The sequence below is a fragment of the Protomyctophum parallelum genome (genome assembly GCF_964188405.1).
Source record: "Protomyctophum parallelum genome assembly, chromosome: 14".
NCBI lineage: Eukaryota > Metazoa > Chordata > Actinopteri > Myctophiformes > Myctophidae > Protomyctophum > Protomyctophum parallelum.
The window spans coordinates 29353787-29371022 of record NC_139709.1 but is presented as its reverse complement, the minus strand read 5'-3'; the positions used below and the strand labels follow the sequence as shown (position 1 = coordinate 29371022).

The following is a 17236-nucleotide window of genomic DNA, read 5'->3' as shown; positions in this document are numbered from 1 at the left end:
TGAGAAATTGAGATTTCTTTGGTATTGATTTATGTTATATTGACAAAAACTCAAATGCAGAATAAATAATGGACCTTGATGTAAAAAAAAGGGTTGAAAACCACAGGCCTAAACAGAGCACACTACCACAACACAGCAGCTTTCATCGCTCATCATCATCATTTATTTAACTCACGACCATGATCACATGGTTTGGAGCACAGATTCATAAAAGTATACAATCGAAAGTATACAATACATTACAGATTACACGATATATCGGAAGGCTTTCCCTATTTGTACAGTGGAAGAACATTTTTCAGAAAAGCACCCAATTTATAGATTACTTTTTGTTTTTCAGATTTTAGTAATGCAAATAATTTAAACATAGAAGATTGGGTAAAAAAATAAATTGGCAGGTATTTTTGCCTGAAATTCAAAATGGCAGTATTCTTACATTCCAACAAAACATGATACTCATCTCCAATTCTGGCTTCATTACATAGGTTACAAATCCTCTGACTTCTTTCCAGTCCTTTATATCTACCGATGACCTTTGGGATTCTTGTGTTGTTTAGCCTAAGGTTGCAAATAGCCTGTCTATACCTACGGGTTTCACATACAGTAGAAGGTATTTTTCTAATTTGACTCACCAGAATACATCCTGCGCGGGCAGAAGCTGACCGTGTTGCCGTTCTGTCCCACCGGCGCCACCACCACGGTGTAAACGTCGCCGCACATCACCTCTCCCAGGTCGCAGAAGCTGTTGCCGCTGCAGGTGTAGTTGGCTCCTGTGCCGGACAGGTCCACCGTGTAGTTCTGGGCCTCCATGCGGCCAGACGAGCGCCAGTATATCCTCAGGGACGTGTTGTCCATCTTATAGAGCTTTATGCCTGTCGGACAACAAGCACCTGAAACGTATAGGAGAGGAGAGTTATATATATACTTATATATACGTTTATTGCAAGTATTCCTATAATCCCAGTTGCATTATACATTAATGCAGACAAAATACATGCAGTCTAACACATTTTCTGTTCAGTCTAATTCTGAACAGATTATGACAGGGTGAAGAAATATTTCAACAGAGGTTGTGTTTAAGTTTATATTCAAATAAAACTGCAATCCAGAAGAAAAAAAATGGTGAGTAGAATTGTATTTTATCTGTATGATAGAGTATGTAATGTTAATACAACTGCAGAGGTAGAGGTGGTTTACCTGCTCTCATACTGAGACATTTAGAACATTGCATGTATTGCAAAAAAACAAAGAATGGAAACAACTTGCCTTCGCAAGTATGTTCTCCCTTATCGCTCAATATAATTTTTTTATAGAAAAAAAAACGTGTGCATGTTTATGTAACTGTGTAAATAGATATATAGATCGGGGACACAAAACGTACTGGACGGGAAGCCCTGGTAGTTGCACTGTGACTTGTGCCCGGTGCTGCTGATGGCCTCCAAGCTCACACTGTAGTTGGTGCCGCACGTGATGCATCCCATCATGCAGTGCGTCTCCAGCGTGTGGCACTTGGCGTGTCCTCGCCGGGACGTCAGGGACGTGATGTAGGAGCGAGCGCCGTCGCTCGGCGACCACGTGACATTGGTCATGGCCTGGGTGATCTGCTCCACGTTGACGGCCGAGGGACAGCAGGGGCCTTGTGGGGCGGAACACAGTGTTATCAGAGAGTACAAAATGACAAATTGATGCACTTTGATGAATACTTTTTTTGTAGTCATGCCAAATCCCAAGTAATTCCCTCATATAGTGGGGTCTGTCACTGCTGGTGACATTAGTATTGTATATATTGTCTGTCACTTAATATTTCAATGAATTGAATGCAGACAGGACCTCAATGGAAACAAGATATATGGTGCTTTCTTGGGTTCAATCCTTTTAGCATTGTATTTGTATTAGGGTTAGGTAACTACTCATCTTTGCTTTTTTATTAAAGTATTTAACCAATCAAAGTGAGCATGGGAACTTCACCCCTGACTCTGTTGATGCGTTTTAACGTGTGACCATTACACATTACTGTCCACTTCTATTCTATTATTTTATTTCTGTTACTGCAGTCTGGGTTCTTAGTTATGGGATTATATCCCATTGGATGATTGGACAGACTTCTGAGCTTGAAGGAAGCGCATCAATAAGTCTCATCATGTCATGTCAGTGAATGAGAAAATAAATAAACCCACATTAACTACACAGTAAATGGATGCAAACATGCACGATGTCACTGCACAGCACGGCGATATACTGGCGTCCTCGTTACCTGTTTCTAAGGGCAGAGTGAAACTGGGCAGACTGTGGCCCACGCCTGTGACCGCCACCGCCATGACCTCGTACTTTGTGCCGCAGGGCAGCTCCGTCAGCTCGCAGGAGGTGGACTGCGAGACGTGGCAGGAGTGCGAGTCGGTGCGTCCGGTGGCGGTGACGGTGTAGTTGGTCGGCGCAGAGTTGGGGTTGGTGAAGAGGACCCTGACGGTGGTCAGGTCCGTCCGGAGCGATAACGGGTTGGTCTGGGTGACGTTTATGATCTCCGGAGCGCATGGAGCTGCAGAAGCACAAACACGCGGAACGTGACGTTCTTGTCAAACTGCAGACATAATTGGGTCAGAAATGCTGTATTGCGGCAGTTCATTCTTACACACGCACACAAGCACAGACAGGCACGCGCGCGTGCATGGACGCACACTGACACATCTACTATATAATGTTCAAGTTGTGGCAGGCAGTGTTATGTGTGTTATGTGCAGATATGCTGTCTGTGGTGCTCTCAAGTGCAAGAGGAGGGAATTCCACAGACATGGGTCTGTGTAGCAGAAGGCCCGGTCGCCCATGGTGCAGAGCCACCATGGTGGTCCACCACCATCATGGTGGGGAGCGGAGGCAGGTATACCGTATGTTGCTGAAAATGAGCACCTGTGCTCAGCTACTTCCCTGGGTAAATAAAGAATACTATGTAGATGAACATTCGTACCGGTCTCCTGTGTGCACGCCTGTGCGGTACACAGGTGAGGTGGTTTCCTACCTGTCTCCTGTGAGTGCGGTCTACAGGTGAGGTTGTACCTCAGGTGAGGTTGTTGCTCTATAGTCTTATATAGTTTAGTAGCAAACATTTTTATTAGAGCTTCCTGTTCTTTCCTTGAGTTTCCTGGGTAGTTAGTGGGCACTGGCTACTGTGCTTACAAATGTTATTTGTCCGTCCTAAATGTTGTCCATGTATTACTGGCAGAGCTGTGCAACATTATTTGCCTCTTCTTCGCGCTTGGCCAGACCAGTTGACACTTTTTTACCGGTTAAATAAAGATAAAAAATAAATAAATAAATATGTCTCCTGTGTGGTGTACATGGTGAGGTTGAACTTGAACTACTGTCTCCTGTGTGTGTGCGGTGCACTGTACAGGTGAGGGTGAACTATACCTGTCTCCTATGTGTGTGGTATACGTGTACAGGTGAGGTTGAAGTACCATGTCTCCTGTGTGTGTGTGTGTGTGTGTGTGTGTGTGTGTGTGTGTGTGTGTGTGTGTGTGTGTGTGTGTGTGTGGTGTACAGGTGAGGCTGTTTGTACCTGTCTCCTGTGTGTGTGTGTGTGTGTGTGTGTGTGTGTGGTGTACAGGTGAGGCTGTTTGTACCTGTCTCCTGTGTGTGTGTGTGTGTGTGTGTGTGTGTGTGTGTGTGTGTGTGTGTGTGTGTGTGTGTGTGTGTGTGTGTGTGTGTGTGTGTGTGTGTGTGTGTGTGTGTGTGTGTGTGTGTGTGTGTGTGTGGTGTACAGGTGAGGCTGTTTGTACCTGTCTCCTGTGTGTGTGTGTGTGTGTGTGTGTGTGTGTGTGTGTGTGTGTGTGGTGTACAGGTGAGGCTGTTTGTACCTGTCTCCTGTGTGTGCGGTGTACAGGTGAGGTTGACCTACCTGTCTCCTGTGTGTGTGGTGTACAGGTGAGGTTGACCTACCTGTCTCCTGTGTGTGCGGTGTACAGGTGAGGTTGACCTACCTGTCTCCTGTGTGTGTGGTGTACAGGTGAGGCTGTTTGTACCTGTCTCCTGTGTGTGCGGTGTACAGGTGAGGTTGACCTACCTGTCTCCTGTGTGTGCGGTGTACAGGTGAGGTTGACCTACCTGTCTCCTGTGTGTGTGGTGTACAGGTGAGGTTGACCTACCTGTCTCCTGTGTGTGCGGTGTACAGGTGAGGTTGACCTACCTGTCTCCTGTGTGTGTGGTGTACAGGTGAGGCTGTTTGTACCTGTCTCCTGTGTGTGCGGTGTACAGGTGAGGTTGACCTACCTGTCTCCTGTGTGTGCGGTGTACAGGTGAGGTTGACCTACCTGTCTCCTGTGTGTGTGGTGTACAGGTGAGGTTGACCTACCTGTCTCCTGTGTGTGCGGTGTACAGGTGAGGTTGACCTACCTGTCTCCTGTGTGTGCGGTGTACAGGTGAGGTTGCAGCCCCGCAGCTCGCTGCAGGGCGTGACCACCACGGAGTAGAGGGTGTTGCATTGCAGGTCGGACAGCGCACACACCGGCGCCGTATCGTTGCAGTGGATGACGTCGTCGGTCTGTGCCGCCGTGGTCTCGTACAGCTCGGCGCCGCGCACCGGCTGCCACGTGATCTCCAGCGTCTCGGTGGACGCCAGCATGACCACCACGTCCTCGGGACAGCAGGGAACTGCAGGCATGCAGGGGGGTGGGGGGGGGGGGGGGAGATGAGATTACGCTTCAGAGAATCCATGTCTTTGCTTTTGACATCCATCCCCGTCTATTTTTATTATTTTTTTGTATTGTCGGGTATGTTTGATATCGTCACGTTCATGTGGAAACTACGTATATCCAAAACCACTTTCTTTTATTATTGTAAAAATCTTGTTAAGTCTTGTAAAGTCACAACGCATCACAAAACGCGTTGTGAGCTTGTATGTGTAGATCTGCTATTTGCGTGTGTGCGTGTGTGCGTGCGTGTGTGCGTATACTGTACACAGATGTCTTACCGGTGGTGTAGTTGAGCACTTTCCCCTGGGGGCTGGAGCCGGCCTCGTTGTAGGCGAAGATGGTGGTGAGGAAGGTGTAGCCGCAGAGGCAGGGGAACTGGCAGGACTCGCGGGCGGTGTTGCAGTGGTACTCGGCGCCGTCGTCACGCTTGATGAACGCCACGTAGTAGTCGGCCAGCGACACGTTGCTCCACGCCACGTGGCAGCTGCCGGGCTCGTTCTCCTGCACCCAGATGTCCTCCGGGCCGCACGGGACTGAAAGAGAGGGGTTCAGAAGCAGCTATAAGTACATTGGGCTTTGGGGCATGAAATATACTATCCATGCAGCATATAAATTCTACAGTAGAATCCAAAGCAAAGTTCTTTGTTTTCCCAGGGAAGTGGACTAAGCTCGAGATGCTTGTTTACAGCCACACACTGCTCATAGAACATTTCATGGTAGGGGTTCAATGCCTTGCTCAAGAGCACTTCAGCGGTGGGGATTCGAACTGGCGACCTTCCGGTATCAAGACTGCTCCGCAAACCGTTCGGCCACCACTGCCACAGCTAGTATTAGCTAGTATAGTATAATTTAACTCCAAAGAGTGTACAAATCCAACATAATCAGTTACATTTGTACACTGTTAAATGTATACTATGCAGTGTACACTAGTATGCAAAGGGACTATATCTTGTGCCATCCCTAAACTTATTTGCCTTTTCTTTTTACTATTTTGAAACACATTTTAAAATATTTCAATAGCCGATCTACATTGACACGTTGTGAGTTTGTAGTTCGGCTATTTATTATTTTAAAAAAAAGGTTTTTCAAAATAGTAAAAAAAAGGCAATTTTAGCGATAAGGGGTAATGGGGTGGCGCAAGAGATAGCCGTAAGGATTTAACTGTCTATACTGAGATTCATTTCATATACGAAAGAAAATATAAGAGATAGATTTTTCACCCTGGAAATTCATTTCCATAAATACATTTTAGATAATTCTGGCCTCTCAAAATATGTCATCCCATATTTGGCCATTGTTGTATGTGGTGCAACAAGATAAAATGTATTTTCTAACTGTATGGTAATAGTGTGTTTGAGAGCTTCTTGTGCCTATATGGGGTCCGGGCGGGGACCCCTAGAGGTTCCAGGGGGTCCCTAGCTAAATGACTGATAGTTAGGAGCCAAAGGGACCCTTTACTAGTCTGTACCTATTGAGTGTGCATGTACAAACAGAACCAAATGAACCCTTACGGGTCCATCTGGTTCCATTTGTACAGCCTCAGAGTTAAGTGGATGCATACCAAACCAGGGGTCCTTACTTTAAATTAAAATGTTTGAGAATTACTATATAATTTTATATTGTATACTGTACTGTATGTATGTGATCTAGTTTAAAGCTGCCTAGTGTGCGCTAAAGTGAAATGCACTCACATGTAACGACGTCCCTCGGTTCAGAGGAGATACTGGGTCCGGCCTCGTTCTCGGCGGTCACGGAGATAGAATGGACCTGTCCGCACTCCAGAGGGGAGATGATGCAGAAAGTCTCTGTGGTGGAGCAGTTCTGGCCGATGTTGGAAAAGGCATCGTAGCTGTCTGCACCGTTGGAGGTGTTCCAGTACAAGGACATCTCCTGACCCCGGCCCGGGCCGTACGACCAGAAGACCTCAAGTGAATCGGGCTGTGGAGGACCTGGACCATGGATGAATCAGAATCAGAATTAGAATCAGCTTCATTGTCACTTCACAGTTAGGCTACACAAGTAAAACAAAGTGGGTTTTTTGTGCATTATTAGTTTGGATAGTGTCATAAAAAAACAAAGGGAAGAAGAGAAGGGAGGGGGAGGCAAGGAGGGTTCCCCTCACATCAGATATTGAAGCCTTTACTACAAAAGGTACAAGTAAAGGGGTTCCCCTCACATCAGATAGAAGCCTTTGCTCCAAAAGGTACAAGTAAAGGGGTTCCCCTCACATCAGATATAGAAGCCTTTTCTACAAAAGGTACAAGTAAAGGGGTTCCCCTCACATCAGATAGAAGCCTTTGCTCCAAAAGGTACAAGTAAAGGGGTTCCCCCCACATCAGAACTTGAAGCCTTTGCTACAATGTACAAAACGTACAACTAAACCCATAGCTCATAACGTGCAGGCCATGCTTACGTGTGATCTGGCACACGGTGACGTCGTCTCCGGTGCGTCCCTCGGCATCCCAGGCCGTGAGCTTGATGCAGTACACTTCGCCGGCCTCCAGCTCCTCCACCAGCACGGTCTGCTCTGTGGTGTTGAGGACGGTGCGGTTGTCCGTGCCGACATGGATGATGCTGAGCGTGTACTGGACCGCGTGCTCCACGGGCGACCAGCTCACCACGATGGAGGCGTTGCTCGGGGAGGACGTGACCACGTGCGGAGCCACCACCACTACAGTATTACGGAGGCAGACAGACAAGGGATTCGAGAAGAGAGCAATTAATGAATTTTTGTGGGTCACGACTCGATTAAAAATTACATAATTTAAAAATTTGCAAACAAATCTAAGAAATTCCATAAATAAATAATAATAATAATTAGGAAGTAGAGAAAATAGCCAATCTACAAGCTTGCAACGCCGTGCGAAGTGACGCGTTGTGCCCTTGTAGATCTGCTATTTTGACTAGTTTGGGTCCCGGGAAAAAGGGGGTGCTGGCACCTGCAGGTGTCCTTGAGAAAGGAAGTGGGTGTCCCCAGCTAAAATGATATATTAGTCATCAGGAGCCAAATAGACCCTTACAGCTGGCCATTATCTGGTCTATAATGCATTTATTTAAATCAAACTGGAGGTTGAGGATCACTGCAGTATAGGTGACTGTTGTGGAGATGCCGCGGGTGATGGAAAAATTTGCCAAATCATTTTCTAAATTGACAGACATCCACTTCTCTGCCTTCCATAATCGACCCCCCTCCCCTCTCCATTTTTTGTTATTCTTTTTAAAAAGAAGTGTGAAATGATGATGGATTTTTTTTTTTTTACAGAGATTGCATTACATCGTCTTCTCCTTCGGGAGAGGAGACAACCCAGTTCTCATGGTTTTCCCTTTCATAATCAGAGAATGGCAAAGCGCAGAGAGATGGATACAGTTTCCAACCGAGCCTGTTTCGCTACTAAAAGTCAACACTGGTGACAATGGTATGGTCAAATGACACTCCGGTGTGACCGGTGGAGTTACGCAGGAGGCTATTGTCCCCCTGGCAACAACAACAGGGACACTGCCGCCTCAGCCATAAACAGATTGCCATCTTAAGTAAACCATTTTAATCTTTCATCGTCTGAGCCGCTGTAAACGATGGGAGAGGTCCATTGTGTTTATTCTTTCTTCTGCATCGCAGATTGAAAGCTTTGTTGTTTTCCTCATATCCATTGTTTGCGCCCATGAAGTGCTTCATTCAGAGGCCCTACTGTACAAGCCGCACACTGGAAAGGCGCAGCGATGGTGCTATGTTCTTGTACAGTGTATGTTACTGTAACTTACTGGGCCAGTGGCTCTCAAAGTGGGGCCCTTGAGGGGGTTCAAGGTCATCCCCAGCGACGTTAATCTTTATAGCATCAAAATCACTTTAACCACTTTAACCGTACAGTATATACATCGTCCATTTGAAAATAGCAGAGCACAGCTTGTAGATCTGCTCCTTTCATTTCAACAAAGCTAATCTTGTTTGGGAGAGGTCCCTGGCACCAAATGGGGGTCTGCACATTAATTTGAGGGTCCCTGACATGAAACCAGAACCACTGACTTATAGAAGAGCCTTGAGTGCAGAAGTGTGACCAAAGAAAGCAGTTATGCAGTCTTTACTTTAGTATAAGGGGTGTCCAAAGTGCGGCCCGCGGCCCTGGGATGAATTTTATATGGCCCACAGCTTCATACCTGAATTGTATTATGAACGGCTACCCTATGGGCATTTCCCAGAGTATAATTTGTCAGTGTTCCTTGTTCCTTGTATTAGTTTTTTACCTTGCTTGTATAGTTACATTTGGTAATTTGACATAAATAAATAAAAACATTGATATTAAATATTGATGACGATAGTTAAATAGAATCGTTTAAATGCGATGCATATGTATATGTGACTTTGTTATTGTCCGTCGGTACATATGGCCCCCTTTGAAAAAAGTTTGGACACCCTTTAGTATCAATGTTGGACCAGGAGCTCTAAATGGACCCTTATGGGTCAGTAATGGTTCCTTTTGTAACTCTGAGAGTTAGAATAACTGTAGACTGGGGTGCCATCAAAAGGGGGATCCATGGCTTATATCAAACTGGATGTGCTTGAAGTGAAAAAAAGCTGAGCATCTTTACCTGTCCTGGCATCGACGGTGTACGACGGCTGGCTGCGCCCGCCGGCGTTGACCGACATGACGCTGAGGGTGTAGTCCGTGTAGGGCCGGAGCTGCTCCACGGTGCTCGGGGAGCCGGACACGGCGGTCTCGGAGAAGAAGCCCAGCGCGTCGTTCTCCGCCCTCAGGATGTAGCCGGTCGCCCCCGACACCTCGGTGAACTCCACGGTGATGCTCTCGCTCTGCTTGGAATAGACCTTCTCGATGGTGGGGATCTCGGGAGCTATATGGAGAGAGCGGAGACAGATCAATCGACTGGTTCTTCTATAAAGACAGATGTATAGTGGTGTCAAAAATAATAGATTCAACAATGCATCGTTATTTGGCCGTGCACGATTCTGCATCGATGCATCAACGTGACATAATCGATTATAGCCTGTACCATTTACTGTATATATTTAATTGCATTTAATGTCAAGGAGACAGGAGAGTGACACAGAAGTTTCTAAGGAAAATATGTTGTGACTGCATGTATTGACTGATGAAAAATTCCACACCTCTATCTACTTGTTTGTGAATGGAATATTTCAGTATTGTGACACCGTCGTAAGACGGACTATAAATTAAGCACCGACTCTCCTTTGCATTTTCTTGTTGTCTGTACACAATTTGAGAGGTGGCGAATAAAATAATTCCAAACATATTGCTTTGTTGCCTTATAATAATTAAATGAATCCCACAAAATAAATGCTCCCGGGGCCAGCATGTAAGGACCTTGTCCTTATACTGTACTTTACAACTGTATTGTTTTTAAACATGCTTTTTAAAGTAAAGAAATTCTTGGTCAACAAGGGAATTTGTTGACTGATGGGAATTTGTTGACTGATCGATTAGTTGCTTTGATCGAATTCGTTGACTGATTAAAAAAAAAGTAGCACAATCCAATGGATATACTGGTTATTGAAAGTCAAGTCATAATTATATACTTACATCTAGGGTTTATAGAAACATGTTAACAACTGACCACAAACTAACAAAGCCTTGGATCAACAAGACCAAACCGATTAATAAGGACATGGTGCGTCAGCTCTGTCCTGACCTGTGGTGTGCTCGGTCTGGGCACTGCTCAGGGCGTTCAGGGCGTCGTCCATGGCCTCCACCTGCATGGTGTACACCGTGTCGGGGACCAGGTGGGTGACGGAGCCCATGACCGTGGTGCCGCCGAACTGAGCGAACACCTGTCTGGCTTCGGGAGAGTTCTTGGGCGTCGCCGTGACCTTGTAGTAGCTGGCGGCCTCGTACTTGGTCCACTGCACCGTCATGCTCTTAGATGTCACCGTGTACACCGCTATGGTGACGTCTGGCGGACGAGAGGAGAGAGGAAATGTACGTGAAGTCGTGAAATCAGACCCCCCCTGCTGCGTGGGGGAAACCTTTTTCCAGGGAGGAAACGCTGTTGAGCACTTTTAACCATGTCTTTATATATAGGAATAATTTTACAAAAAATGTCAATTGTGTGTTTATGATTTAAAACGAATAATGTATACTGTATAGGTGGGCATTTCAGCACACATACTGTAGGCTACAAAAGGAAACACACTTTCAGCATTCACAAGATAAAAAGTTGGCCACCAACACAAATACTTTTTTTACTTCAACGAAATGTGTAAAATGTACCAATTGATTACATAATCGCTGTAATCCAATGCTACTACAGAGCATCACATCAGCTTGAGCTTGTCATGTGCATTGTCCATGATGGTGAGGCAAACGTAGGAGAGGTTTATGTATTTACCATCAATCCATTGCACGGGAGGGGAGCAGTATATCTGCAGGGGAAAGAGAAAACAAATGAAAGCAGTCAAATATTGGACAAAGACAGAGAGAAAAAAAAAGGGGGGGGGGGGGGGGGATGTTTTCCAGACAAGGACATACGGTAATTCCAGTGTGTGGCAGCATGCAGGCTGTAGGTATTTCACATTATATCCTGGGGCAAATTATCCCCTGGTATCATGTTCTCTGTGCATGAAGAGGCAGCAGGCGGCACATTAGCCTCACTCAACACAGATTTCAGCACTGGTCAGTGCAGGTATTTCTTTCAGGTCGGAATGAATTTGCCTATTGAGCTACATTTGGGCATGCCACATGCACTTGTTGAAAGCAATGATACTCAAAAGAGGCTGTGTATTATCACCAAAGTCCTCCTTTATATTCTGCCCTCTTTCAGTACTGTCTATACCGACAATAGGAAATGTGTAAATTATTATTAATAATAATAATAATACATTTATATACATATATACATATATCTTTCCACTATACTTATTACAAACAACATGTTTTTAAAGATTTAAGAAAAGAAAGAATGTTACGGTGAATAAATGACAATTTATTAATTATCAGCTTACCTGTGTCAAGGCCAGTAAAAGCAGGAATTTTATCATATTTAAATGTGTTGGTAGCATATTTTTTTCTGTTTCTGGAGAGCTGCTGCCTGGAGGCTAGGTTTATGTTAACTATGTCTTCAGGGTAGCAGCTCAGGCTTAAATTCAACTTTTTTTCCTCTCCCTCTTGGGGATCGACAGGTCCTTTATTGTTACAGCGAATACCAGAAGCGGCCAGAGGCTTAACTCCTCCCCCACAGAGGGGGGACTCCCACCGGGGGCATTTGAGTAGCCAATCAGAGCAAGAGGATGAATTTGTCTCACCTGTACAGAACTGATTGGTGCAGTTAGGCCCTAGGCAGGTTCATGGATTACAAATTAAGCATTTGGCTTTACCACTCGTAAATAATAACATACAGTAACTTGATTATATTTTTTTACATTTTAGTTGTTGCCATTGTAACAACTTTGTGTCTGCTTGCTCTATGTTTTTATGGATAAACAGTCGACCTCACGCCATCTGGACAAAGATACAGATCCTTGAAGTTAAAAAGGGTTGTTTTAGCAGAAGTTTTGTCCTGCTCGCCTCAAGAGAATCATATATGTCCCTTCCGGAACTTACGGAAGGTTGGATTCTCTCGGCCCTATCCCCGACCAGACCCCCATACTTGGGCCTCGGTCACACTCGCTAATAGGATGGTTCTGTGTACAGTGGGGACCCTTGTGGGGGACTGCCCATAGCCATCCATATGACATGCCCAAAAGTCACCTGTCCGGTAAAAACAGAATGAATTCCTCTGATATAATCCAGCCTTTGAGCCAGGGTTGTTTTCCCACTAAAGGCTATAACTTGTTCTCCTCACCGCCCGACAGAGTATAAATTAATAAGCTTAAAACAACCTCTAGGGCTAGGCTATACTGTACCAGCATCTCAGTGGAGAAATGTGCAGCGTCACACCTCATAATAAAAGACATTACTTGATACTACTGTTGGCATGACCTATTTCTATTATGTCTGGAAGTGAAGCAACCTTTTATATGCCCTGCCTGCAGGGTGTGCCCACATTGATATTTTATTTTTCCATTGAAAATAGCTGAAACTACTTTTAACTCAATCATTTATACATTAATTCTAGCATCCACTTGAAGAAATACAAATAGATATATCACATCACCAAAAATGCCTCTGCAATTAGTATGTCAGTAGCCCGCATTATATTATGTGTTGGGTTGGATGTGTAAATGCTGTATCTTTTACCAGCATCAACGCTATATCAATTGCAACCTTAATGCTTGCATTCTTACCCAAGTGTAGCCTATTATTTCTAGCCTGGCTCACTTTCACCACACCTTAGTAACTAATAATAAAATAAATACCCCTGAATATAGAATTTACATCACAACTTGACAATGGACAATTGTAAAGTTACATAAGCATATACTTGTTGAACGTGTGTGAAACATCCGTACGAAAACCGTAACCCTATATTCTGTGCACAGGGAAGTGAATGCTATTCGACAGAATAAAGTCAGTTGTTTAGGTAGAACTAACAAAGGTACCATAGCCTATGTTTCAAAGTCAGTGACTGGAGAATGGTCGCCCCCCTCACACCTGTATAAGCGATGGGTCGGTTGTGTCCCAGAGGCCCCCCGTCACACAAACATGTATTGTTAGAACCAAGACGAGAAATGTGATCAAATTCAAGTTGAAAAGGCACTGCAACTACCTCAGACCATCCCGTCCTTATATAATCACACTCTGTACAGCACTTTGCCTGGCAGCACAATACTGTAGATATAGGTATGAACAAGGTACAAACATTTTCCATTCTTCATGCACTTTTGTAATCATAGTTTTTGTAACTTTTGTAATCATAGTGTAAAAGCTGTTGTTTTTTCCAATAAATAATCAATGATACATAGAAAGAGGCCTATCGACGCCAGGCTGGCCTAGCCAGAGCTGTGTAAGTGGTGGAAAGACCTGAGTAAGATGCAGGCGGGAAGGATTGCGTCTCTATATGCATTTGAGCCGTTAAGTTGTGAGCGCACACTTCGGCCGCAGTTCAGTTCTCCAAGTCATATAGACCGTGACGCGTTGTGCATTGTGACACGTCACCCACCCTATACCACACGTGCGTTCCATGAGCATAGAAGGGACATTGCTCTTCTTTAAAAACCCTACTAAAGTTACAAGTAGACATACCTTGAATAGAATTGTAGTATTTGTTGTTTATATTGTCTGTTGTTGGGTGTTTAAAATGTGGTGTCTATTTATGTATTGTCTTGTCTTGAATGTATGCATTGACCTTAAAAATAATCTAACATGCACGTGCCCCTGTACGTGCACGCACGCATGCTCGCACGCACAGGGGGGGAAGCTTTACAATGCTCATAAGGACTGTGTAAACACCTGTGCCTCCATTTATTGCACCTAAAGTTTTCCATAAGGAATAAGCCTTAGTTCCTTTCAGGAAGGACCAAGGGCACATGAATACATATAGATATATAGTAATGTAACGTTAGATGCTGTGTTGCTGTACACACACGCACGCACGCACGCACGCACGCACGCACGCACGCACGCACGCACGCACGCACACACACACACACACACACACACACACACACACACACACACACACACACACACACACACACACACACACACACACACACACACACACACACACACACACACACACACACACACGTGCGTTCCATGAGCATAGAAGGGACATTGCTTTTTTTTAAAGACCCTATACTAAAGTTACAAGTAGACATACCTTGAATAGAATTGTAATATTTGTTGTTTATATTGTCTGTTGTTGGGTGTTTAAAATGTGGTGTCTATTTATATATTTTCTTGTCTTGAATGTATGCATTGACCTTAAAAAAATCCATTATTATCTAACTTGCACGTGTCCCTGCACGTGCCCCTGTCTTTAGGCCAGAGGCCTTATTGTCGGATATCATTGCCCTAAAAAGGGACAAGACATAATGTGGTATCATTTTGTTCGTCTGACATCCAGGAGTGCTAAATTGTGTGATACGTAGCAGTTTCAGAAGGGCAGCTGAATATGATTTTAGGGGTATAATCTGATTATGCAAAACCATATAATTCATTGTTATCTAAACTCCAAAAGTATTCACTTTTATGCACATTTCTGATGTTTGTACCATGGATGGGCATGACCAACATCATAATAGAACAACAGACATGCTGAATTATACTTCTTGTAGCCATACTGGGTAAATCCACAATACCTGCCTCTCTGAAACAGGGTACATCTTAAACTTCTGAATTAAACATCATAGAATCACGAGTGATACGTCTTTTTATGGGTTTATGAGGATGTAGAAACCATTTAGACATTACTTTGAAGAGTCAGGAACTCTCAAATTCAAGGTTGTAGACCAGCACACAACGCAACTGTAATAAACGAGTAAATGAGGACCACACAACTAGACTTAACTTAGATAGCGCACGCACACACGCACACGCACACACACAGACACAGACACAGACACAGACACAGACACACACACTTTCTATCCCTTCCCATTGGCCTGAACTTTACAATGCTCATAAGGACTGTGTAAACACCTGTGCCCCCATTTATTGCACCTAAAGTTTTCCATAAGGAATAAGCTTTAGTTCCTTTCAGGAAGGACCAAGGGCACATGAATACATAGATCTACAGTAATGTAACGTTAGATGCTGTGTTGCTGTACAGGACGAAGCCCAGTGGACATTCTGACACTGATGACTAAACATGAATCATTACCAGCCAGAGGCCAGGGCTCACAATGGATGGTTGGCCAGACCATGCAAAAAAAAAGTAAAGCGGTTCCCCTCACATCAGATATTGAAGCCTTTGCTACATAACGTACAAAGGAGTTCTCCTAACATCAGAAATTGAATTCCTTGCTACAAATGGTACACCGTTTTTTTTTACAAGGTCTTACAAGGCCCAAATGTGGGAGAGTTAAGCAGTCACACCTGGCCTGAGTCAAACTAGAACTGGACTCTGGGTGTAGCTGCGCACCTGTTGTGCATGGACTTGATCAAGGCACAACAGGATAAATCAGTCATCTCCACAAACACTGGGTAGTCACTACCCAGGGCAAGGAAGGACACAACACAGGGCAGCTTCCTTGAATCTGTCTTTTTATTCCTTCATGTGCAGGGAATTATACACAATAATATCACCTTACACAGGAGAGGCGATCTCTCCACTGTCCGGACCTACCCAGTGTTTGTGGAGATGACTGATTGTCTCCACCAGGCCGAAGGCATGTGGGGAGAGTATGTTTTGCACTCCGTCCGTCCGTTTGTGTGTCCGTCCGTCCGTCCGTCCGTGTGTCCGTGAACAGCTAATCTCGGCCACCGTTAACCCGGTCGATGCCATATTTTGCACACACACTCCCTGGATGCCAACCATGAACCTCTGCCCCAAACTTTCCAGAACGGCCTGTTATAGCGCCACCAGGAGGCCGCTTTGTGCAAAACAAGTTTTTGCACAGTACACCTACAGATTTTGTCCAAACATCACGCAAATTGATACACACACTCCCTGGATGCCAACGATGAACCTCTGCCCCAAACTTTCCAGAACGGCCTGTTATAGCGCCACCAGGAGGCCGCTTTGTGCAAAAAAAGATTTTGCACAGTACACCTACAGATTTTGTCCAAACATCACGCAAATTGGTACACAGTCTCTCTACAGCCATTCAACCAAACCGGTCTTTCAGATTTCTCACACTCCATCCTGATTGGTTAAGATTGGCTTCCAAAGTTCACAGGAGTGCTCAGTTTCAAACAAAATGCTGCAAATCATGAACACATCGCGTGATTTCCATGAAATTGTGCACCCACATTCCCACTAGGCCCAGGACAAAATGCCACATGAACAATTTCAACTCAGCCTCAAGGTGGCGCTATAACTGGCCGAAAAGTGTTTTTACCTCTAACTGCACGGATCTGTGGATAACCTGGTGGAGACCTGTGCCCAGAAGGGCACTTTTTCTAGTTTATCCTGTTGTGCCTTGATCAAGTCCATGCACAACAGGTGCGCAACCACACCCAGCTCTGAGTCCAGTTCTAGTTTGACTCAGGCCAGGTGTGACTGCTTAACTCAGTCATCCTCCTTCCCACATAACATATTTCACACATGTACCTGATAGATAGATAGATATATACAGTTGCGTGAGCTTAGCAGCTGACATGTACTGTGCACTATATAATATTCTTAAGGACATTAGTTACGGTTAAAAGACAAAAGTCAGTGCGTTGTAAGTGCGATTCACGTGCAAAGTGTCAGTGCGTGTCAACCGCATAATCTACATAAAAGCGATAAAGAAAACAGAGTGTATAAATGGAACCAAAATTGACTACAACGGGGTTCATTATAGTTTTTGTATACTTAATTAGAGTTCAATTAAGGATTTTACTGTCAGGCTGTCCTTGACGACCTCAATAAACAGACTTCCGCTTCCGGTTAATTGCCGGGTGCGGTTTGAAGACCAGAGACAGAAGAACAAAGATTGTTGGGTCCTCTTCAGCAGTCAAATGGTACTAAACCCATCCACATGAAACATCTTTTAT

At 44.7% G+C, this 17236-nt stretch overlaps 1 protein-coding gene across 1 annotated transcript; it reads right to left on the bottom strand.

The window, feature by feature from the left end:
- Positions 1-618: 618 nt before the first annotated feature.
- fndc7a (fibronectin type III domain containing 7a) lies at positions 619-14830 on the bottom strand (the record flags this gene model as incomplete). The annotated part of the gene is made up of 10 exons (XM_083782719.1): positions 619-890; positions 1382-1636; positions 2255-2536; positions 4387-4644; positions 4964-5218; positions 6377-6634; positions 7099-7356; positions 9270-9530; positions 10347-10607; positions 14809-14830. The coding sequence occupies 10 exons, from the start codon at positions 14828-14830 to the stop codon at positions 619-621; spliced, it is 2382 nt and encodes a 793-aa protein (XP_083638845.1).
- Positions 14831-17236: the final 2406 nt, after the last annotated feature.